General features: G+C 40.2%; 2 protein-coding genes and 1 long non-coding RNA gene across 5 annotated transcripts in view; 2 read left to right on the forward strand and 1 right to left on the reverse strand.

Annotated features, from left to right (window-relative positions):
- The window catches only part of USP47 (ubiquitin specific peptidase 47), a 55,669-nt gene extending 38,020 nt beyond the window's left edge, over window positions 1-17,649 (forward strand). For both annotated transcript variants that reach the window (XM_048483702.1, XM_048483703.1), the window contains exons 21-28: window positions 4,869-5,044; window positions 5,625-5,705; window positions 7,957-8,072; window positions 8,999-9,117; window positions 10,150-10,280; window positions 13,274-13,321; window positions 13,570-13,700; window positions 16,141-17,649. In XM_048483702.1, coding sequence (XP_048339659.1) covers window positions 4,869-5,044; window positions 5,625-5,705; window positions 7,957-8,072; window positions 8,999-9,117; window positions 10,150-10,280; window positions 13,274-13,321; window positions 13,570-13,700; window positions 16,141-16,315 — 977 coding nt within the window. In that variant the 3' untranslated portion in view covers window positions 16,316-17,649. The remainder of the gene's footprint in view (window positions 1-4,868; window positions 5,045-5,624; window positions 5,706-7,956; window positions 8,073-8,998; window positions 9,118-10,149; window positions 10,281-13,273; window positions 13,322-13,569; window positions 13,701-16,140) is intronic.
- Window positions 17,650-18,323: 674 nt separating this feature from the next.
- On the forward strand, window positions 18,324-20,267 carry LOC125426908. Its single transcript, XR_007243597.1, has 2 exons — window positions 18,324-18,682; window positions 18,863-20,267. It is a non-coding gene; the product is annotated as an uncharacterized LOC125426908 (long non-coding RNA).
- A 1,958-nt stretch (window positions 20,268-22,225) lies between these two features.
- DKK3 (dickkopf WNT signaling pathway inhibitor 3) overlaps window positions 22,226-24,926 on the reverse strand; it is a 34,621-nt gene continuing 31,920 nt past the window's right edge. For both annotated transcript variants that reach the window (XM_048485760.1, XM_048485759.1), the window contains exons 6-8: window positions 24,390-24,534; window positions 23,632-23,788; window positions 22,226-22,898 (exon numbers count right to left, since the gene is read on the reverse strand). In XM_048485760.1, coding sequence (XP_048341717.1) covers window positions 22,667-22,898; window positions 23,632-23,788; window positions 24,390-24,534 — 534 coding nt within the window. In that variant the 3' untranslated portion in view covers window positions 22,226-22,666. The remainder of the gene's footprint in view (window positions 22,899-23,631; window positions 23,789-24,389; window positions 24,535-24,926) is intronic.

Raw genomic sequence — 24,926 nt, forward strand, 5'->3', positions numbered from 1 at the left:
GGGGAGGCTATGGGAGTTGTCTGGAGGAGAAAAAGATTGTGTGGGGAGGGAATAGAAGGGAAAGTGAGGTGCCACCCAGCAAGTCTTTGAGGATTCCCTATAATGCAAGTAGACCTTGCCCAGTGGCCATGCAACTGTGTCAGTTTTCCTTGGTAGAGGCTTCTAGGGCAGGGAGATGTAAAGCTTAGGACAGATAGGCATATAAAGGAGATAGATGCGGAGACAGGGTTGTCAACTTCAGGTTAGAAAATTCCTGGAGATTTGTGAGATAGAACCTGGGGAAGGTAGGGCTTGAGGAAGGGAAGGATCTCAGAAAGGTATAATACCACAGACTCCACACACCAAAGAAGCCATTTTTCCATGAGAACTAGGGTTGTCAACCTCCAGGTAGAGCCTGATGACCTCCAGATAACACAGTTTGGTTCTGGAGAAAACAGCTCATTTGGAGGGTGGACACTAAGGCATTATACTTTGCTGAATTTGTTTCTCTCCCCAAACCTCATTCTTCCAAGGCTGTACCCCCAAATCTCCAGGAATTTCCAGACTTGGAATCTCCAACCCTAATGGGAACTGATCTCTGTAGTTGGGATCTTTTGTGAATCCAGTAGTTCTCCAGGTGCCACCTGGAGGTTGGCAACCCTAGAAGGAGAGAAGGAAGCCAGAAAAGGGGGAGGCTATGGGGGCTTTCTGGAAAGGAAGAAATAGAAGAGGAGGAAATGAGATACCCCTCACAGGTTTTTGTGGGTTCTTACTAAGCTAAATGTGTGGCTGTCAGGTTACTCAAGGTTGGTTAACATAGTTAGGCCTTAGGCGCGTGCTTCCCAAGTAAAAGAACTCGATTCTTCTCAGATCCAAACAAATGTATTCTTTCATCTTGGCCATCATCAAATGTGACTCGCCGCCCTCCTCCCCTCTCTTTTGGGGAGAATTTTAAAAATGGGGTTGGTCGGACGCCTCCATTATTACTACTATTGTTATTGATATCGCTGTTTTAATGATTTTATAATTTGTTTATTTATATGTCATGTTGTACACCGCCCAGAGCCCTTCGGGGATGGGGCGGTATAGAAGCCCAATCAATCAATCAATCAATCAATCAATCAATCAATCAATCAATCAATATTTAATAGCAACTTGGTAAGAACAATAGAAAAATGCAGAACTGGGTACAGGAGAATTGTCTTCGTCCTTATTCCATATCATTTCCAACTTACAATATTCTAAGGCCTTTTCTGCCAGCATTCTTATGGGGAGGAGAATCTGTTCTTCCCAGAACTTCAGTATAACAGGTCCTTTCGTGGACTGCCTTGAGACTGACTGTAATCAGGCTGCTGGGGGTTAGTCTCGCCACAGCTATTCAACCCTTTCTGGTCTATAGTTTTGCCACCTGAGGAAGGGAGAGTGTGACCAAGGGCCCATAGTAAGACACGGGACAACTAGTTTTGTGAAAGGAATCAGGCCACAGCCTGTATATTGGTTTTGTGGACTAAGGTAACAGAGGCACAGCATAGAGGACAGACCCAACCCTTGGACAGCACCCTTGCTGTCCCCCAGAGGTACCCTTCTCCCAGGTCTGAGTGCTGGGGGAACCAGGAGCAGCAAGACAGTGGGGGCCATCTGGGCGCTGGCCTCTAAATGAGACTCCCCTTGCTGCCTGGGGGTGCAAGCCACTCGCAGCCCCTGCCTGGGCATGTGGCACTGAGGCTCACCCCACCCCCAGGCCCCCTTATGGGGGCCCCCACTACTGGGGAGGGCTGGCACACAGGCTCCTCCTCGAAATGGATCAGTCCCTGTGTGCAACCCACGAATATGTGACAAATTAAACAAACAGCAAACAAGTAAACCCATAACAAGCAAAATGCATAACATGCAGAAAAAAGAGGGAGTGGGTGGAAAGAGGCAGAGCAGCATGAGAGCTGAAGAGGCAGAAGTCTGCCTCACCCAGCCTTAAGTGCCCAAGCTGCCACAGTTCCCCAGCTACCTCACATCAACCAGGCCTCTAGCAGCCCTGCCTCTCCAGACGCCATGCAGCTGGGGCAGAGACTGAACCTCAACCTCTCCCCCACTCGAGGGCAGCACTGGCAACTCTTCGTAAGTCCCAGGCCATGCTTTCTCAGCTGGCAGGTGCCTTCCACCTCCCAACAGAATTCTCTGCTGCAAATATCTAGACTTCAGCTATGTCTCTGTTTACTGGAGTCCTTTGGAACTCTTCTGTCTCTTGTGCTGACTACGCCAGTCCTAACTATAGTTTGAAGGTGAATTGAAAAATCTAACTAAAGTGTTCTAAAGGGAACCAATAGGATTGCTACATTCTTCTTACTACTTGATTGGTTTCTCTCTCAGGATAAGGAAACAATACAGCAACTCTCTTTCCCCCCCTTCTCTAATTGGTTAGTGTTACAAATCCTGGACTTTCAGTATTGTTTGTTTTCTAATATGCATAAAGACCTTAAATCCATCCCAATACTTATATTTTACTATTGTATCTATGCAAATATTTGCATGAGATTTTTTTAGTGCTTCAGGGTGCCCTACATAGTTAGATTACCAACAACAGTTGATATAATTTGGTTAGGAAAGCCCCCACCCCTGTTTCAAGGTCTGTGCCTTGAAGAAAAGGCTGGAGTGGAAATGCATTCCAGGAAACTCAGACGATCGCTTTCTAACTCGTCTTGTATATAATTTTAAATATTCCTTTCTATGTAAATTGAATTGATCTTGGGAAAAGTAGTATATGGACCTCTTCACTAGTTGTGCAGCATTCTAAAATGCTGCAGCGTTCTAAAAAAGTTGTGCATTAGATCCTTTTTTCTTTGGCTGTGGAGCTTTTCCTACCCAGCAGTCACGAAAAAACAACATGCACAGCCTCCATAGGGCAACTCTGTTAAGCAAGAAAGTATACCAACAGACAGGGATCTTAATTCATTCATCACCTTAGTCAGAAACTCTGTAAGGCTATAGGAGTGAGTGAGACTTGCATGGCACTGTGGTGACTGCATGCATCTGTGGCAGTGATGGTTTCTAAACAGGTGACCAAGTGGCGTAAATATTGTCAAATATGTATTCAACATACAGGAATTGGGTATTGTTGGGTATTGGGTATTGGGTATTGAAAGAATTGGGTATTGGGAATTGGGTATTGAAAGAAAGAAAGAAAGAAAGAAAGAAAGAAAGAAAGAAAGAAAGAAAGAAAGAAAGAAAGAAAGAAAGAAAGAAAGAAAGAAAGAAAGAAAGAAAGAAAGAAAGAAAGAAAGAAAGAAAGAAAGAAAGGAAGGAAGGAAGGAAGGATCTAGGGGGGACCCGGGAAATTACAGGCCAGTCAGTTTGACATCTGTTCCTGGTAAATTAGTAGAATCTATCATTAAAGATAAAATTATAAAACATGTAGAAAAGCAAGACCTGCTGAGAAAGAGTCAGCATGGCTTTTGCAGAGGCAAATCCTGTCTTACAAACTTACTAGAGTTCTTTGAGGGTGTAAACAGGCATGTGGACAGGGGTGAACCGGTGGACATTGTCTACTTGGATTTCCAAAAAGGAGCTTTTGACAAAAGTTCCTCACCAGAGACTGTTGAGAAAAACTCAGCAATGAAGGAATAAGAGGGGAAGTCCTCCTATGGGATTAAAAACTGGTTTGAGAAACAGGAAACAAAAGAGTGGAGTGTAAAATGGGAAGTTCTCACAATGGAGAGATGTCGGAGTGGTGTCCCCAAAAGCTGATCCGTTTTGGGACCAGTGCTCTTTAACCTATTCATAAATGACCTGGAAGTAGGGGTGGGTAAGCGTGGTGGCCAAGTTTGCAGATGATACCAAATTATGTAGAGGTGGTGAGGAACCACAAAGGATCATAGAAGAGCTCCAAGCGGACCTTGGATAAATTAGGGTGAGAGTGGGCTCAGAAATGGCAAATACAGTTCAATGTAGCAAAATGTAAAGTGATGTACATAGGGGCAAAGTCTAAACTTCACATACACCGCTACAGGGGTCAGTGCTATCAGTCACAGAACCAGGGAAAGGGATTTGAGCTGTCTTAGTTGATAGTTCCATGGGAATGTCAACTCAATGCATGACAAAGCTGTGAAAAAGGCAAACTCTATGCTGGGGATAATTAGGAAAGGAATTGATAATGAAAACTGCAAAGATTGTCATGCCCTTATATAAAGCAGCGTGCTGACCGCGACTTGGAGTACTCGTGTCCAGTTCTGGTCACATACATCCTCAAAAAGGATATTGAGGGAGATAGAAAAGTGCAAGAGAAGGGCAACAAGGGATGATTGACGGACTGAAGCTTAACCTTCCCTATGAGGAGGAGGCTGCAGCGTTTGGGACTCTTTTAGTTTGGAGAGGAGGCTAAGGGGATATTATGATTGAAGTCTACAAAAATTATGCATGGGGTAGAAAAGGTTGACAGAGAGAAGTTTTTCTCTCTTTCTCACAATACTAGAACCAGGGGCATTCATTGAAAATGGTGAGGGGAAGAATTAGGACTAATAAAAGGAAACACTTCTTCACTAAACGTGTGATTGGTGTTTGGAATATGCTGCCACAGGAGGTGGTGATGGCCACTAACCTGGATAGCTTTAAAAGGGGCTTGGACAGATTTATGGAGGAGAAGTCGATTTATGGCTACCAATCTTGATCCTCTTTGATCTGAGATTGCAAATGCCTTAACAGACCAGGTGATCGGGAGCAACAGCCGCAGAAGGCCATTGCGTTCACATCCTACATGTGAGCTCCCAAAGGCACCTGGTGGGCCACTGCGAGTAGCAGAGAGCTGGACTAGATGGACTTTGGTCTGATCCAGCTGGCTTGTTCTTATGTTCTTATTGTTAGTTTTCATGCTGACAATTTGTCCTTTCTTTCTGTCTTAGGGCTGTTCATTCATGTTGATAAAAGAATTACACTCTCTGCCTTCAAACAACACTTGGAGCCATTTGTTGGTGTTCCATCCTCTCAGTTCAAGGTCTTTCGAGTTTATGCCAGCAATCAAGAGTTTGAAAGCGTGCGGCTCAACGAGACACTTTCGTCCTTCTCAGATGACAATAAGGTTTGTGAAGCATGCCACTGGATACCAAAAACGCACTGTAAGTTCCAGTACAGGGAAATTTAGTCAGAGATTCTGCAGTGTAGTCAAATTAAAGGTGTTTATTAAACATTTCTCTTCTACATTTGGAATAATTAATGCATTTAAAAATTATTTTATTTTATAAATATGTACAAAAGATGCAAATAAATATGTAAGACTGCAGTATACAGGAATTATAGGCAATATTATCTACATAGTCTGTTAAAAAGTTGAGACAAACATTTACCGTGGGCTATTGACTATTACACCTAAAAGCTATCTTAAACATAAAGTAGAATGCCTTGCTGAATATGAGAACTGTATGTTTGATTCCAGTTATTAACGAAAGGATATTTTTCTGAAACATTTCTTGCCTAAAATATTTATTTTCTCTAAAGTATTTAGCCTCTACTGAAGCCATTCATTCATTTGTGGTAAAATGTGTGTGTGTGTGTGTTAGAATGGAGCAACTAAGATTGTCAGTGCTGCAAGCATATCTAACAACAGACATAAGAATTTATTTGTTTTATAATTTTTAGTAAACTTTCTTCCTACTTTACAGATAACAATTAGGCTTGGAAGAGCACTAAAGAAGGGGGAATACAGAGTCAAGGTTTATCAGCTCTTGGTAAATGATCCAGAGGTAAGCAAAGCTCCTAGGATTAATTCATAGTTTATCCCAATACCAATAAGTCAATTTTCAACACTTTATTTGGATACCATGTTATGTGTCATGTTCACCTCCCCCCCCCCACCCCCAAGGACTCCTGAGGACCACTTAGAGATATAATATTTCTTTTTTAAGAATAATTTTATTAAGACTCATTTAATGACATAAAAACCAATTTCCTAAAGAGCAAAAGAAAGTCACAATACAAAAAAAAGAAAAACACACAAGGGCTGCCTATTTCATCTGCACTGAATATAGTCACACATTAAAACAATTCACACTTTTCTCTTTTATATCCTTCTCCTTGATATTTTATGTCTCAAACCCACAAATCATCAATTATTTTTTTTTGTTTTGCACAGAGTTCATCAATGGTTTTCAATTATCTGTGAATTTAGATAAGGTCTTTTCTCTAACCGAAGAAGTATGTTTTGCCATCCCCACCAGTTCTAACAATTTCACAATCCAATCTTCTATTGTTCATATAGATGAAGTTTTCCAATTTTGCACATATAATAGTCTCGCTGCTGATACTTTGATGTATATTCCTTTAAATAGGATTGTCACATAAATAAAAACTTTTTTCCCCAAACATCCATAAAAAGAAAGAATGGGTTATGCTGTAAAAAAAGAAGGCTGCTGTAACTGGAGGATCATATTTGAGATATAGATGGCATGCCTATGATGATAAAAGTTAAGGTAAACAAGGATTTTAATAATCATTATATTAGACATGCCAGTCTGAGAATAAGGAATAAACTTAAACCTGGACTATGACAAAAAATGCCTTTGTGGCTCTCACCAACTAGGAAGACTTTGGACCAAAAGTGGTACTTGAGAACATGTAGATAAATTATCAGATTTTTCACAAAAGGAATTTAAATTGAAATTGGGCAAACAGTTAATAAGAAGAAAGTAATTGTCATTGATTTTTCTAGGCCCACAAAACAGGCAAAAGATTTCATGGTTTTTACAACAAATCTGAATTTGAACAGGATTTATATATACAAAAGATGACCATGTTATGGTTAAGCTGTATAAACTTTTCTTGAGATATGAAACAGAAGAAGATTTCAAGTGAAAGAATGTATAACAAAAAGGGCTATGAACTTTTGGTATATCGTACAAATGGAACAGCAGAAGAATGTGTGGTTAAAAAGTCTCAAATTTACTTTAAGTTTTAGCCTTAAAGAGAACTTCTGTAGAATGACTTACAAATAGTAATTATCACTTTGATGATGTTGTTTTGAATCAGCATTGTTTTGAATCAGCTTTGGAAATGTAAATGTTTTGAATCAGCATTGGAAATGTAAATATTATGAAGGCTTATATAATCTATGACGTACTTGTAAGCAAGTTTTAAAAATTTGGATATATATTCATGCAATAATCCTGAAGATTTTAAATATACAAACAATTTTAATATACAAATGAAACCAGAGGTGTAACTTTTAAAAATGTAACATTTCTGATCTTTGGATCTCTGGCAAAGACCAGGATTTTTTCCTCATTTTAGAAAGAAAACTCAAAATAGAAATTTGGGGGAAATTGAAATATATTTACCGTGTGGTATTGACTATCACACCTACAAGCTATCTTAAACATAAAGTAGAATGCCGTGCTGAATATGAGAACTGTATGTTTGATTCCAATTATTAATGAAAGAATATTTTTCTGAAACATTTCCTCGCCAGTGAGGAAATCACCATAGTCTTGGATTCATTTCTGGATTTTCCTGAAAGGCAGTCAGAGATATTCATCTCTGAGATATTCATCAGAGATATTCATCTCTGGCTGCATCTCAGGAAAATCCAGAAATGAATCCAGATTATGCTACAGACATGCAAGAAGCTCTTTGTTGAGTCTCCCCACCCCCCTCCGTATCAATATATAGTAAAACAAACCCAAAATTCTGCATTTCCTCATTCCACATGCTTTTGCTGAAGCTTAAGAGATTTAGAATTGCTGAGGCAGTAATAGTACTGTAATAAGAAGAGATACCGTTCTAAGTGTATTGAAGTCAGTAGCTTAGAAGAGTATAAATTGTCTTAGCACGACTACACTGTAAATTAACTTTATTACATGTTACAGAACTGGTTTTGGAGCTCTGTTTCTTGATCGCAGATTTCATTCTTCTGTGTATGAAAAATGAAATAATCCTTTTGTTTTTTAAAAAGATCTGATTCCAGGTATGAATACTATTTTAAATCTGTTGTATTCACAGCCCTGCAAGTTCCTTCTAGATTCTGTGTTTGCTAAAGGAATGACAGTACGTCAGTCAAAAGAGGAACTAATGCCCCAGCTCAGGGAGCAATGTGGGCTAAATCTGACTGTTGACAGGTAAAGAGCATTGTAGTACTGTTTGGATCTTTGGTGCTGTTCACAGATGCATGGAAGTTATGTGGCAAGGACTTGAATGCGCTGCAGCAGTTTGGACTGCTGCTGGTTGATTCTAGCTTTAAATGTTCTTTTGTAGACATAACTTTCCGGGGATGGACCTGGCCCCTTGGACTTACCACTGAGCCACCCTCAGCCTCTGGAGCTGTGTCCAAGGGGAAAGTAACCAACAGGGGCCACAAGAGCCTTGAACTCACTGCAGGTTGCAGTGGCCCCAAAGGACTGGACCAACAGCAGAGGAGATAGTGGTGGGCTTGGCAGCACTGCCTCACTAGGAGAAGCAGGCAGCCATTGGAGAGGAGGAAGAACCAGCAGAACCAGCAGGCTGTTATGAGGAGAGCATGGAGGAAGGAACTGCCCTAGGCCCGCTCTGACATGCTAGGACATCCAGAAGTCAGGGGATTAGGGAAAACTGGTGACGAAGAGGGGACAAACCCAACCCATGTAAAGCCTAGTCCCATAACAGACCAGGGAGGAATGAGAGGGCCTTTCTTCAAGGGCTGCAGGGAGCAGTGGCCCAGGGAAGAGTGAGAACCCCTGTGGAATAGCTGAAGCCCCAGGCAGCGCCCACAGCGTTCTTGACATTTTGCTATTTTACATTGTGCCACAAGAGGAAAATATTTCATAATTAATGGAGACCAAGTACTGCAGAAATTATTTCTATGATGCTCAACGCTAGTGCTCTAAACAAAGGATCTAAACATGGATGTGTTTGTTGCTGCTTTCTGCTCAGACTTATTAAGCAGCTTCAGCATAAACATACATTTTTGTATTTAACCTCATTATAAAATTAAAAAAGTGGAGAGATTAACATTACAAGTGGATGTTAATTACTAAACTATTACCTATTCTGCAAATGTTTTTTATAGATTCCGCCTAAGAAAGAAGACCTGGAAAAATCCAGGAACTGTGTTTCTGGATTATCATGTCTATGAAGAAGATATAAGTATTTCAAGTAACTGGGAAGTCTTCCTAGAAATACTGAACGGTAATAACGTTTTATAGTTAAAATGTTCAAGCAGTGCAGTGATTATTTTAGTGTCACTATTAAAAACGTCATAAATTGGATTGTCAAAAATAATTTGTATACAAAAAACTGTATAAGTTATGAAAATGTCCTGCTAACTTGCAGTGTCGGGTTTTTCCCCATCCATATGAGTTTTCATGGTTTCTGAAAGCTCAAATGACATGCAGTTAATTTATTAAAATTGTATTAAGCCTGGTCTAGAGTATGTGTGTGTGTTTACAGTAGGGTTCCCCATTATGGTACCTATGGGTGCCATGGCACCTGCAGATAACTTTCCTAGCTCCCACCAAGTGTTTTTATAAAGTGGGTCTGTGCTTTGGTACCTGCTGTGCCACAACACAAACATCTTCACTGTATGACTGAAGATGTCTGTATACAAGAAAATATTTTTGAACAATGTTTATTTTAAAAGAGCTTCTACCAGAAATGTTGAACTATTACTATTAGTATTATTCATGACTTCACTCCCAGAGATGTTGTGGTTGACTCTACCTCTTGTGACAGCCATTGTATGGTTGCACCCATCTTCCAGTGTTAGATTTCCAAAGGTCAGGCTCAGTAATGTTGGGGACTTGTGGTCTACAGCTTTTTAATTAAGAAAGATGCTTATTTGTTAATGTAACTGATTATGTAATTAAGCAGGCTTGGTTCATTGAGGTGTGGCTAAAAATGCAAATCTGATTACTGGAACACTCAGGCTGCTTCCACTTCACCCTCTTCTTTTAAAAAAACCTCCTTTCCCATTGTATGATATTTGCTTTTTCCTTCCTTCAAAAAGTGAAAGTTAAAGGTAAATCCGTCAAACAAATGGTTAGAAGTGGTTAAAAGACAGCTGCCTAAAAGGTGACTTCCATTCCCCTCCAACCCTTCTACCTCTTTCTAAAGTCAACTTAATCCCTCCTTTTCTACTTCAGCAGAGAGTAATTCTGTGCATGTATAGCTCTTTTAAAGCCTTACTGAAAGTGCTTATAGTGCCTACAATCAATTTTGCAGGAGCAGAAAAGATGAAATCTATGTCACAACTTGCTGTTCTGTCAAGACGGTGGAGGCCATCAGAAATGAAGCTGGATCCTTTTCAGGAAGTAGTTTTGGAAAGCAGCAGTGTTGATGAATTAAAAGAAAAGGTGAATAAGTTCCACTTGTTCCTTACTTCTGGAGAGAGACACAGTAGGGATTAACCGGAGGGGTGGGGGGGAGAGGATATTTCAACACAAGTAGTGACTCTAAGAACCCATTCTCAGGTTAAATTAATTTCACCATCTTACTAAGCATTCTAAATTATTTAAAGCTGTAGTGAGTTCAAACCAGTTCACAACAAATGTATATGCTTTAAGTGAATGTGTTGTTTTTTAACAAACAAGCCTTAGGGGTTCACTGGATACTTCAAGATTGAAGTGTCAATTCTTATACTTCTCAGGAAGCCACTGTCTGATTCAGATATTTTGCAGCTGTTTTAGTTTACAGTTGTGAAAGGAGTTGTTGAATTGAACTGAATTAGCTGTGAAATATGGCTGAAGAAATCTCTTTATAATCTTCCTCAAACATTTGTGTGTAATTGGTTGATGTGAGCTCATTGATGTGTTGGTCTGCTGTGTGATTTCAATTCATGGTAGATGGACTCAACTTGTGAAACTGATGGAATCCAGTCCATTCTGTCTGCAGGTGGCTGCTGCATTTATTCTTTCCTTTTCTCCTCACCATACCAAATCCAGCTTTGACATATTACAGGGCAGAGAAAGGGAATTGACTTTCTTGTTTTGGCTCTTGGTTGCATCCTGTGGGCTACTCTGAAATCTAGGCACTGGATCAGCGGAATAGTCTACAATGCAGATATTTACCAATAAATGGCAAAAAATAAAGTGTCACTTTAGGTGCAACGGGGCAAACTGTTGCTTATCTCAAATAAATTATTTGCTAGGCATAATAAATGTATATCTCCTTCCACAATTTGAGAAGCTTGTTATACAGTTTGGTATGTTCATCTCAAGACTATATTCAGTTTGAATCTATGTATTCTTCTTTCTGGTGCAAAAAGCTAGCAGTAGAGAAAAAGAGGGGAAATTTTAACTTCTTCCTGTTCCTCTTCCATAGCTTTTAACCCCACAGCATCATCTTTTCTGTTGACATATGCAGCATCTGAACAAAGGGAATGTGGAAAAGATCAATTTCCCCTACTCAGAGGTAGCCCTGATGTGATCACCTAGACCAGCAGAGGTGGAGGGGAACCAAATAGCCTGTTCCATCTCCTGCCTGGCCACCAGCAGCATCGGGAATTTCCCCATGAGACATCCCAGTCCCAGTGAGAAAGTGGACAGGAACCTTCTCCCTCCTCCTTTTCCTCTGCTTCCTCTCAAGAAAGGCTTGGCCTTCTTTCTCCCTCCCTTTGCCATGACTCACTGCCTTTCCTCATCTGCCTAGGAGTGAGACGGGGGCAGTAACTAACCTCCCTAGGTTCGTTTGGGAGGAGGAAGCTGTTACCACCTAACCTCATCCCACTCCTGAGGAACAAGGAGGCTGGGCAGTGCTTTCTTGCTACAGCCTGGAAAGAAAGTGGGACGCTGTCTTTCTGCAGTGGAGGGAGCACTTGGTCCTGCCCCACTGTCATTCTCTGGCACTGCACATTGCATAGGATCTTGTTTACTGATCCAAAATACGATTGCTTTGTAGCAGAAATTGTATTATGTAACAAAGTTGTGCTAAAGTCACATTATGAATCTGTGTAGCTGTCTGTAATTTGTATTTTTATATAGAAATATTTATGTGTAAATCATGAGTATCTGTTTTAAAATATTGCTCTAGGATACGAATACAAAAAATACAGAGAAATGGAAACCTATAAGGATTTGCAAGGACATTTTATTTCCCGCTCCCCCACTGTTTCTTCATTTCCTTCCCTAAAAGCCCCATAACCTCTTCCCTTTTCCTGCTGCCTTCTCCCTTTCCCACTAAACAGCAAACCTACCTTCAACTGTCCCTCTATCTTCAGTTTTCCCTCCCTACCAGCTGCCCTTACCTAGGAAAACAATGGCATAGTTGCATGATGCCAGCCACTGGGCAGGGCTTATTTGCATGATAGAAAGCTCTCAAGGATTGGGAGTGGGAGGGAGGGGACATAATTTTCCTGTGTATCCCCACCCCTCATTTTTTCACTTTTCCTTCTTCTAGCACCCCATTTTATCTCCTTTAACATCTTCCTCTGAACTTATGATTTATTTTCTTCATTTATACTTACCTTTTTTCACAGTGGGGACCAAAGTAGCTTACATTATTCCCATCTCCTCCTTGTTAGGTCAGTTAGCTGAGCTTCCATGAAGCTCTAACTGCTGTACTGCACTGGCTTTAATAAGGAGGCTGCTGTTGAGCAGTAGCAAACAGCCAGGCTTAGTTGAGTCATGCAAGTCAGGTGGTATGAAGTTCCCCATAGATTATTTCCAAGCCTAGGGTTGCCAACCTCCAGGTGGGACTTGAAGATCTCCCAGAATTATACAACAACAAAGATCTGTTCTACTAGAGAAAAAAGCTGCTTTGGAGGATTATTAAATGTGAGTGAAGCCACTCCCCAAAATCACTAGGAATTGCTCAACATACAGTTGGCAACACTAGTTCTGGCCCCAGTGAGACCTCGCTCAAAAGACAGATCAGCCCTGGAACAGGCCCTGCCTTCTCCCACTACCTTTTATTGTGAGAACCGAGTCTGAAATCAGTGAGACGCCACAAGACTCCCACCTCCTCCATGGCTCCAGGCCCCACCACCCATCTAAAGCTCCACTCCACACCTGGCTGCCTTTAGGGAGGAAGGTGGGAGTTGCTCTAGGTTCAGTCTTATTCTTAAGTACATCTTAACATCTTCCCTCCTTCCTCACAGAACAGCAAGATAACAGATCATCAGAATAGTTTGTACTCACAGGCTTTGCCTATGTGGTTCCAAGCATATCTGTGCTACCTTGCATAGAAAAATGTAATTTAGTAGTTTTCTTAAATGAAAACTGAGGATCTCAGATTTCTGTACCAGTGGTTGGAAGCCCAGTTTTGTATAGACCTTTGAACTGGCATAAACTCAGAAAAACTAGGAGATGTTTATTTAATCAAATTAACTCCAAACTTTCTTTTTTTACAGCTTAGTGAAATAAGTGGACTCCTTGTAGAAAATATTGAGTTTGCCAAGGTGAGTTGTTTATTTCTTCAGGCTATGTAATATTGCCTGACCTGGATAGTTCAGGCTAACCCAACCTCGTATCATCTTGGAAACTAAGCAGGTCAGCCCTGGTTAGTACTTCCATGGGTGACCACTAAGAAAGTCTGATGCATCATGCTGCTCATGGTATTACCTAGACTATGTTTTTATATCTATACTTTGGGGAATATTGTATGTTCTTGGTGCATATTATCTTTTGTTGTGGTACTTCATTTCAGGGCAGAGGAACATTTCCTTGTGAAATTTCAGTTCTCGAGATACATCAGGATTTGGATTGGAATCCTAAAGTTTCTACACTGAATGTATGGCCTCTGTACATATGTGATGACGGAGCAGTGATATTTTACAGGTATACCTTTTTATTGCATTTAGCCGTCTTGTTAGGAAACATGAGTGCAAGTTCTCAGAATGAAACTAAAGCTGAAGCTGGAAATGTCTATTGGCTTGGGAAGTGGGGATTGGCAGAAAAGTTATGAGGTAGCATAGGCCATAATTTTTAAAAATATTTTGTGTGGTATTGCTAATCCTAATTAGAATAACCTCATCTGTGCTGTGAACTTGAACTTGTGATTAGAAGATCTTGGTATCATTATGGGCGTTCATAAAAACAAAGCTAATGTTGACTTACATTAAAATAACTCAAATCCAGAGGAGCTGGGCCAGACCCACCACTGGAACTGGCACAGCCCTGCACTGGCACTCTAGGCCCGCCAGCACAGAAAGCTGCACTAGCATGGCTGGAAGCAATCCTGGGTGGTCCAGAAGGTGGAACTGACCTTAGTTGACTTCCACTGCCCATCCAGCCCCCATGCACTGACAGCGCAAGCCTTGGAGATAACGTCACATTTTTCATGTGGTATCTCTATTATCCCCTATAGGGGATTTGTGCCGGCTGCTTGTTCACTTTTTGTTTTCGGGCTTCCCTGCCTATCCACCTGATCAGAATTGACCTGTTAATCTCTTAGAGTTGCTAGGTGAACTATAAATTAGGTCAGCAGTTTCATTTTGTCAGCAGTTTTGAGTTCTCAGCATGGCTGTAAAGCTGGACAAAAGTATTCTTAATAATACTAATCCATCTCCTGTTTTAGCATTCTATGTACATCTGCGTGGAGTACAGTATTTTTTTTTCTAGGTATGCCATCAAAAATAGGGGGGTTGTCTTTTGATCACATGGTGACCATATTAAAAAAACTTTTTATCTTGTCCAGCACTTGTAGCTCCTTCATTAATATATGCTCAGTCTGGCCCTGAATTTATTGCCCTCTCGTTAGGAAAACAGAAAATTTAAATTCTCCTTTATGCAGATGACATACCCCACTTACAAGGAATGGTTTAAAGAGACTTTTTATAGCTTAGGTGAGTACTGTAGAGAGGAGGCCCTCTCCATAAATTATTCCAAAACCAAAGTAATGGTGTTTAAGAAAAGACCAGGAAAACACAGATGGAATATTCATAATATTCCCATTGAGCAATGAAGTAATTTTAAATATTTAGGTGTAACATTTAGTCCCTCATTAAACTGGAATGCCCATATAGCAGAAGTCAAAGCAGCCGCTCAAAAATCTGTGGGGGCAATTCTGAGATTTTACCATACAAGAAGAGGTCATGTAGTAGATCCAGCCCTAAAAATTTTTTAAAACTAGAGTTATATCTATGCTATTCTATGCCACTGAGATTTGGGGATGGAATGCACAAGTTTTGCATAAAATGGAAACCATCCAAAACACTTTCCTTAGACAAATTCTGTTACTCCCCAAAGGAACACCAGCGGCACTTTTCAGGGCAGAACTTAGTTTGCCCTTCATTAAAGCCCACGCTCAACTGGCAATTCTGAAATATATCAAAAAGAGCTCTTTAAAACCTACTTCGTTTGGTAACCAAAGTCTGCAGATACTATTAAAGGTTTCGAAGTTACATAACACCTCTTTAAACAATATATGGCATAGTTTCTCAGTACCAGATGATTTACTGCTTTCGTCATCTTCTAATCTTGACCTTCGGGAGTGGATATTTAAAGGCGATAATTCTATGGGCAGAGATATAATTTTACATTCCAAGTTTGCTCCTTAGTATAGCCGCATCAAAAAAGGACCATTATAGATCCCCCTATCTTTTTGGCATAATCCAGTATAATATGAGGAATGTTCTGACTGTGCTACAATTTCAGTCAGTGCCAACAAACTATCTAGAAGGCAGATATGCTCAAATACCAGCAGAGCAATGAATCTGTATTTGCTGACGTGAAGTAGAGGATCTACCGCATTATGTATTGAACTGCCCTCTGTATGCTGAGCTTAGGTCCAAGTTCCTTCACAGTTTTATATCTATGCCCCAGGTATACTCTGATCCAGATAAAATATACTTTCTCCTTTCAGATTCGAATCCTTACATATCCTATAGGGTTGGCCTCTTTGCTTTGGCAGCCTCAAAGATCTGATCTAAAAACTCATGGAAGTAAATAGTCAAACCAAAAGTTGCACAAGATATGTTTGACTCTAATTTAGATACACTGGAAGGGGAAATTGAGAGGGACTGAGTGTCCATATATTTGAATTTTAGCTGTTAAATCTTTTTGCTTGTGTATTATGCTGATCTTTATGTTTTGATACTGTGACAGCCTATGGCTCTACAATAAAGTTGTTGATGATGATGATGAATATATGCTCAGCATTTTGCAGAAGAAATGCTACTTTAAAACTTGGTCTCTATCAGATAAAAACAAACCTAGCCTTAAATAATTTTGTTTAATGTAATGCTATGGAATTTGAAACTGTTATTTTATATATAAGGGATAAAACTGAAGAAATGGTAGAACTGACTGAAGAACAGAGAAACGAATTAATGAAAAAAGAAAGCAGCCGACTTCAGAAAACTGGACATCGTGTGACCTACTCCCCTCGTAAAGAAAAAGCACTAAAAATATATCTGGATGGAGCACCAAATAAAGATTTGACTCAAGACTGATACTTATTTCATCATCGTCCCTGGGAATGTCTTTTGTTCAAGTGAGAGGTTCACTACTATTGTGTAGTGCTGTTATGGCAGGACTCTGGGTGTTAAGGAGAGACACCAGCACTGATTGGGCTGCAGTTTTACCAGTCAGAAGCACAGTGCCCAATCAGGCCACTGTTTGACTTGGAATCATGTTGTGTGCACTATAGTCAAATGTACTGTAAAGATAAAAGGGATGTGCAAATAAAAAAACACAAAAACAGGGTGGGGTGGGTAATGAGCAAAAATTGAGGACAATGTGCACATAGCAGTAGCTAGTTAACTAGCCTCAAAAAGGATATTCATAGCTTGATAATAAAAAGCTGTGTAAAGGCCATGAATGAATTCTTTTTCTGTTTGTTTCACTGATACACACATTACCTCATTGAAGTTTTCTGAAGTAAATGCAACAGTGGCTTTTTAGAAGCTGGAGAGTGGAAATAAATGGAAAATGTGATTGAATTGGCAGACTCCAAACCTTATAAAGTTAGCTTTTTAAGTGAATCTCGTTAGGGTTCTCTTCCCTCTTCCATAAAACAGAACATCTGAAAAGTATTTTTAGAAAAAGTTACCATTACCAGCAGTTGTTGTTTTGTCTTCAAGAAGTATTGTAAGGTAACTAATTTTTTAATTAGGTTGTGGATACAAGCAATTCCACTGTTTCATTTAGTGTGTAAATACAACTCTGTTTTTCTGAGTTAGCAGAACTGCATTTCAGCTGCTTACTATGGTATTTCTCTTCACATATCAATATTCACTGTGTACATTTAAAAGTATAGCTGCCTATTTAAATTTGTATTCATTTTATGTTTGGCAATGCTGGGTACTTAGTTCGTAATTCTCCCTTGTTAATGAGTTTCAGGGGGTTTTGTTCGGCTACTTATTTTTGTACATTTTGGTTTTGGATTCTTACAAGTTTGCATCTTCTAGTACCATTGCAAATCATTATTATTATTTTTTTCCTGAAGTTTGATTCATAGTTTTATATGTAAGGTTGTTGTTGGTTTTTAAGTGGACATCCTTTAACACTTCCAACTGCAAACTTTCCAGTAGTTCAGGATTTGGTGCAAGACAGATGAAGTAAACATTACTTCATTGCAAAGCTCCAGACACAATAAGGTTTGGGTTTGGTACACTGTAAAATCAACTGCAAACTTCTATCTAAGTTTTCGGGGGGGGGGGGGGGGTTAAATACCATCTAATTTATATCAATCAATAAAAGGTTTTGGTAAACTTTTCCATGCCAGATGCTGTTTACAACAATGAACATGCCAATAAAACATTTGTTCATTCTGTTGTTATTTTAATCATACTTCTCTTATTTTAACATGAAATTACCAGCATTGTCTTAATGAGAGTTAACTTGACAGAAGCAAATTTATCCTCTGTGGTAGCATACCAAAAGGAAAGTTTTGCCACCCTAATTAGCATAAAAGACTACTTGAAGGGCAGAGGCAGCAATGTATGGGCACCATAGAGGGTCTGTATCAATTAGAACATAAGAACTAGCTTGCTGGATCAGACCAGAGTCCATCTAGTCCAGCACTCTGCTACTCGCAGTGGCCCACCAGGTGCCTTTGGGAGCTCACATGCAGGATGTGAAAGCGGTGGCCTTCTGATGCTGATTCTCCTGAGCACCTGGTCTGCTAAGGCATTTGTAATCTGAGATCAAGGAGGATCAAGATTGGTAGCCAGAGATCGAATTCTCCTCCATAAATCTGTCCAAGCCCTTTTTAAAGCTATCCAGATTGCAGATGAATCTATAGTGCCAGTTCTTATATCACACGCGTGTTTAACATACTTCTTGTCAAAGCACAGCTGAGCTATGCCTAAAAAAAATACACCTTCTTTTTTCTCATCACGTTATGGGAAAGCCACTAAAGACCATGATGTAGGTTGTGTTGAGAAGATTATTAGCCCAGTGACTTCATTCAGTGACTTTCATGGTGACTTTCATGGTAAGAATGGATTTTTACCTTGACTCTAATGAGACTGAGCAGGTCTACTTTGCTTGCTTGTGAAAACTCCACAGTTCCCAAGATTTTGCAATCTTGTATCTAGCAACTGTTTTTCCTTAGACTATATCTGGTCCTTAGATTGATGGTTGGTTTTCTGAGATTTTGCAAAGTAGCAGAGACATCTCCCTGTGCTATCATATTGAGCAGATGTTTGGTATCTCTGGGCCCTAGCTTCTGTTAGAGTGGTTATTCCCAAGTACTTGGAAGATTGCCACTTGTGCTTAATATCAGGTATTAATTCAGATGTCTTTCTTTTTCTTGAATGACGTATAGGACTTGGAAGCATGAAAAGGATGTATGCTTGGGTGTTCATTCCTTTTAGGTAAGGCCTTCATGGTCTGTATACCCCACTGAATGCACACAGTCCATCTAGAACCTCTAAAAGTTAAAAATTCCTAGTGTAAGATCCCCCTCCTCCAGTTCTTGTTCACCAGGTGTGCTATAAATAAGCAGAGCTGCTGTTTATTTTATATTTCCATTTGTATCCCATCCTCTCCAACAGGGCTCGGAATGGCGAACAACACAGTTACCATCAGACAACAACAACAAACCATAAAAAGCAACCACATATGGCAAGAAGCCCACCCCCCTGCTGCACCCATGGGAGGCCAATGATGATAATGGTCAAGCCAGGTGGCTAGATGGGAATGCCTGGCAGAAAAGCCTAATTCAAGTCCTGCAGGGCCCTGATCTCACTGGGGAGTTTATTCCACCACGTAGAGGCCAGGGCTGAGAAGTCCCTGGCCCTCATAGAAGCCACCAAGACATCCTTTGGGCCAGGGATCTCCAGCAGGTTTCCCTCAAACAAGCGGCGGGACCTGATGGGGAGAGGTGGTCCTGTAGGTATGCTGGTCCAAGAGCGCTCACAGCCTTAAAGGTTAACACCTAACACTTTGAATATGATCTGGTACTCGATCAGCAGCCAATGTAGTTGGTACAGGACTGGTGTGATCCGGTCTCCACTTGATGCTCCAGAAAGGAGTCTGGCTTCCACATATTGTATAAGCTTTAATTTCCAGGTCACAGACAAAGGAAGCAAGCGTATAGCAAGTTATAATAATCCAATCTGGAGGTAACAGTTGCACGGATTACTGTGACTAGGTCAGAACGGGAGAGCTACGGAGCCAGTTGCCATGCCTGTCACAGATGGTAGAAGGCCACCTGAGTGGTCTTGGCAACCTGGGCTTCTAGTGACCAAGCTGAATCCAAAAAACCCAGGCTTTTGACTGATGAGGCCAAATGCAAGACCTTGCTGTCTAGCATAGACAGGCAGAAGTCAACCTGCCTCTCCCCCCGAACCACCCACAGAACCTCCATCTTTGCTGGATTCAGCTTCAGTCGGCTTGCTCTCAACCAACCAGCCACGGCCTCCAAACAATGCTGGAGAGCCCCAGGGGCAGAGGTCAGGTGACCTGCCATTGTGAACACAAGCTGGGTGTCATCTGCATATTGGTGACACCGCAACCCAAAACTCTGGACCAATCCAGCCAGGGGGCGCATGTAAATCACTAGTCTACTACTCAGTTCTTTGTTGACTGCTACAGCAGCTTCCTTTCAGCTATTTCTGTAGTTAGTTAATTTTATCATCTTGCCTTTTACATTTCTACTAGTCTAGAAAGAATTATTTTAAAAAAAACACAGCACATTTGGGAACCTGTATCCAATTTCCAGTTACAGGCTAGTATAAAAGTCCAAGTGGCGCCTTAAACATTAACATTCATTTTAATGGCAGCATTTGTGAGTCACAGCTCACATCAATTATGTAGTCATCAAACAGGATTCTTTTTATGGGGGAGATTACTGAGGAAGGGGTTAAGGCAGAAAATTAATTTTCCAGTTTGATCTCATATCTGAAGAAGTTGCGCCTCCAAAACCTTGTATTGAAATAAATGTTAATCTTGAAAGTTCCACTGGATTTTATTTACTACAGCAGACTAACACAGGTTCCTTTTTGCAGTTATTTTGGTGATCCTGTCATTGGCTTGCTCAAAACTAGTATTTATGAAAGATTTCTCATTTACAGTTATTGAACTGTTGGAAGTTTGGGCTTTTTTTGGGGGGGGGGGATATGCTGTGTAAGCCTTTAAGGCTCAGGATAATACTTCATTAAGTGACTGAAAAATATGTAGAGGAACTGCTTCTAGTGGAAAGGGGGTGCTGGTTATATCTGTAAACAATGCTTTGGGGCTACATGTGTAAAGGTAGCCGATAGTAGAGCTCCTTTCAGTGTCACATAAGAAAATTTTCCCTTAATCTTAGAGGCAAATATGCCTAAATGACATCTTAGAAGGATTGGTGCCTGTTCTTTCCAGCCTTGAGGGGCAGAGTGACTATGAAAGGGCAAGAGGATGTAGCCAGCTATGTGTATATGGATAAAACTTTGACAAAACTACATGATAAAAAGGTTATATGCTACCAAAAAGATATAATAATATGCTTTTTAAAGAAACAACACCTGTTTGATGCCAAACCAGTATTCCAGAGAATTACAGATTGTTAGATGTTTCACATAACATAATTTGAAAATTTGGCATAAAACTGAGCATGCTGCATAGCTTAAATGTATCTGTAAAAAGAGCTGTTTTGTTGCTGAAGTTTAGAGTACTTTGTGTATTGGATGGAAGAATTAGTATATCCTGTTTGGGAGAGAGCCCTGACCGGGAGAGCCCCATGCTAGCCAGATTTCATCAATCTCAGAAGCTAAACTAGATTGACCATGGCAAGTATTTGAATAGGAGACCTCCAAGGAATACCAGGATCATGAAGCAGGCAATGGCAAACCACCTCTGAATGTCTCTTGCCTTGAAACCCCCACCAGGGGGTAGATGTGACTTAATGGCAAAACAAAAAAAATGGCAGGAGGCAGAAAATGGCAAAACATGATCCATGGCTGATTAAATTTTATTACTATACTGTAAGTGCTTGGTTACAGCCATTATTCCATGGCACTAGATTCTTTAAAGCACAAGAGGAAGAATGAAGACAATATAACTATACATAGATGTTTACATTACCATTCTTCAGTGTTAGCCTGTGCACTCCCACACCCGCCAGCTGGGTGACCTTGGGCTAGTCACAGCTTTTTGGAGCTCTCTCAGCCCCACCCACCTCACAGGGTGTTTGTTGTGAGGGGGGAAGGGCAAGGAGATTGTAAGCCCCTATGAGTCTCCTGCAGGAGAGAAAGTGGGGATATAAATCCAAACTCTTTTCTTCTTCTTATGGTTATACCACAAGTGTACTAGAAGCCAGGGGTGCTTTTAGTCCTAATTAAATACTACAATGTTTCTTCCTCTGTGGACAAACTCAAAAGGATTTTATTTTTAAAATTCAAGTAAAATACAGTATAAGCTACTGTAAGAAGAAGAGGAGTTTGGATTTATATCCCCCCTTTCTCTCCTGCAGGAGGCTCAAAGGGGCTTACAATCTCCTTGCCCTTCCCCCCTCACAACAAACACCCTGTGAGGTGGGTGGGGCTGAGAGAGCTCCGAGAAGCTGTGACTAGCCCAAGGTCACCCAGCTGGCATGTGTTGGAGTGTACAGGCTAATCTGAATTCCCCAGATAAGCCTCCACTGCTCAGGCGGCAGAGCGGAGAATCAAACTTGGTTCCTCCAGATTAGATACACAAGCTCTTAACCTCCTACGCCACTGCTGCATTAAAACTGTAGACAAAATAGTGTACACACTATGTCGTTTGATCAATCTGCAGAATACAAATATTCAACTACCAGAGTTCCTTAGCAAACCAGAACTTGAAACCAGGTTAAATACTCATTGGGATGTTTGAGTTCACAAGGCACAGACAAACCAGCATTGCTTCCTTAACAGGCTTGGGTATAGAAACTTTTTTATAAAACCTGACTGCAGTTTATTTGAAACTTTAAGGCCTATTAGGCAACATTTTTATTGAATATAATTGAAATTTACAACACACTGATTATTTTTACCACAAAAATCATACATAAGTCTTGACTCAAGAAACAGATTCATCATCTGAGAGATTTCTTTGAAAAAGAACAATATATATAGAAAAGATGGACTCAAGCCAACCGCCAATGTTAAATAGTTATCCCATAATAAATACAAGGCATATCTTGCTTGAAACTCTGAGGAGCCATCCTTAAATGAAGCTTCTGCCCATATTTAAATGTTTCAATGAAGACTGTTTAAGACTTAGAAAATACTTGTTTGTACAAGGCAAAGATACAAGTAAATTATATTTTTAATTATTGCACTTCTATTGAGCAAAAATAGTTTAATTGTACTATATATGCCACTATTGTCTAAAAAAGATTTGTGACCAATTAATTACATTTTGTCTGCAAAAAACATATCGCTGGCTATGTCCAATTCTTTGGTAACAGACACTTCTTTCTCCAAATCTTCCTGCATTTTGTCAATCAGTGCCTCTTCATAGTCACCAGGAATATCTTGTGTTATAAAATCCAGTAGAGATATTTCATCTACTAGCAAACGTTTCTCTGTGTCCTTGATTTCAGTCTCATTGACAGATAGCTCACAGAGAGAATCGCTGCTGTAGCTGTTGAAAAATCATGTTTTGTCTATTAGTATAATCATAAATTTCTAATAAGTCAACTGAATAAGAGTTTGTGCTCAAGCATATGAATGTAGACGTAATGGGCCATAAGCCCCCAGGGAATCCAGTTTGTGTGTATTAAAATCCTAACACATGTACTTAACCACTCCAGTTTATTATTATGTGCCCAAGAATGCACATTTGAATCTTTCCTCGGTCTCTATAATCTCTTCTATCCCTTAGTGAGTCAATACAACTTGGCATTAAAAGAGAAGTCCATACAAACTATGGCTCCAACTCATATTTTACTGAATCAGTAAGTCATAATTAACTATTTTACTGCATGACTGTGGTTGAAACATACTGGGAAGCAATAACCCTACACAATAATAGTATTAATAAGTATGTGAAAGCTTCAGAGAATGATTCACTACTGGAGTTATATAAACCCTGTTCCTGAGCTGGTGGATTGTGTACCCAGAGAAGTTACACTAGTATAATGTATTGAACATGGGCAAGTCTCTTCCCAGATTTATTGTGGGATAGATTTCGTAGACTGGAATCCACTGACATGACAATGGAATAAAAATGTGAGAAATAGCTGAACCAAGTCAGTAAAAATAATTACAGAACTACCAGTAATGTACATCTATTTGGGCTGTACAAGCAAGCAGAATGGTAAACTGTCACATGTACAGTCTTTGGTCATCAATTTGGCTAGCTCTTAAAATGTTACCTCGGCATCTTACAAGTCAATCCATGTGCACAGGGGCAGCGATCCAGGGCTCCATCTGGTTCCAGCTCCCATGTAATTAAGTTGAGGAACCTATTTGAAGGGTCATGGCAAGATTCTCCTTCACCAGATAATGGGGTACACACAGGGAACAGAAGGTCTGTCAACAGAAATGTGAAGGATTCAGTTATGTTTCTAATACCTAATGCCATATCAAGGCCGCGTAAGGATATGAAATTCAAGTGGAATTTTGCCCTACAGGACTTCTTAAGATGAAACCCAAATAAGTAAGTAAGTCTACCTCAAGTTTACATATTAAACATCTCATGGCAAATTTTATTAATTTATTTTTTTATTTTATTTGATTGCTGTACAATAGAGTTCTCACCTACCCAAACACACCCATATTGACAATTTTCAAAGTCAATAAATGGTAATTTCTGGCTGAAGGAATTGCTGTTCATCAGCAAGCAGTAACTTAAGAATCAACAGAAGTGTTCCGCTTGACAGAATAATGCTCAATTGCCAAGTGCCCTGCTTTCCTGTTTGCTCAATCTTTGGCATAGGACAAGATGTGTATTTTACATTGCAATGTTCTTCCTGTACAAAACTATTTTTCTCAGTCCTGGATTAATACACACAGTAGAACAGAGCAGAAATATAAACAACCCACATTGATGTAGTTACTTGTTTGACCTTTCATCCATAGGAAAGAGTAGAAGAGATAGCAGGACACACATAGAAATGGTGAAGTAACTGACCTTTTGTAAAGGCACAGCACATTCCAGGATTACAGTCACGCTGGTTTTCACAGATTGTTCCATTAGCTCCTTTTGAGGCAGCTTTCAAGCATTCACCCCAGACACAGAGCTGATTTCTACAGCACTCACTATCTCGAGAGCAACGCTAGGGGACACAGGAGTAGAGAGAGAAGAAAGAATGCATATGTACAACTGCCATTTGATTATCAAGACAATAAGTGAAGACAATGAAAATAATCCATAACTGGAGCCTCTAAAGAGCTGGGGATATGTAATCCTGTTACTCCATAGGGTATACCTCATGTGTGACATCACACTTTCACACCACTGCACATCAAAAATGAATGCTATAACAGCTGAAAAGAAAATGTGTCATGCTGCCTTGCAAGCTGACACAGAGCATGAAGGGGCAGCATGTTTGACTGAAGATGGCAAAGCTGATACAGTGAGTGTCTTGCCACTAATCCAAATGCAGTTTGATTTTCAATCTAGATCACAAACAGAGACTTTAACACTAATGTTTGCCTTAGCACACAA

This window comes from Sphaerodactylus townsendi, linkage group LG02, assembly GCF_021028975.2.
Source record: "Sphaerodactylus townsendi isolate TG3544 linkage group LG02, MPM_Stown_v2.3, whole genome shotgun sequence".
Taxonomy (NCBI): Eukaryota; Metazoa; Chordata; class Lepidosauria; order Squamata; family Sphaerodactylidae; genus Sphaerodactylus; species Sphaerodactylus townsendi.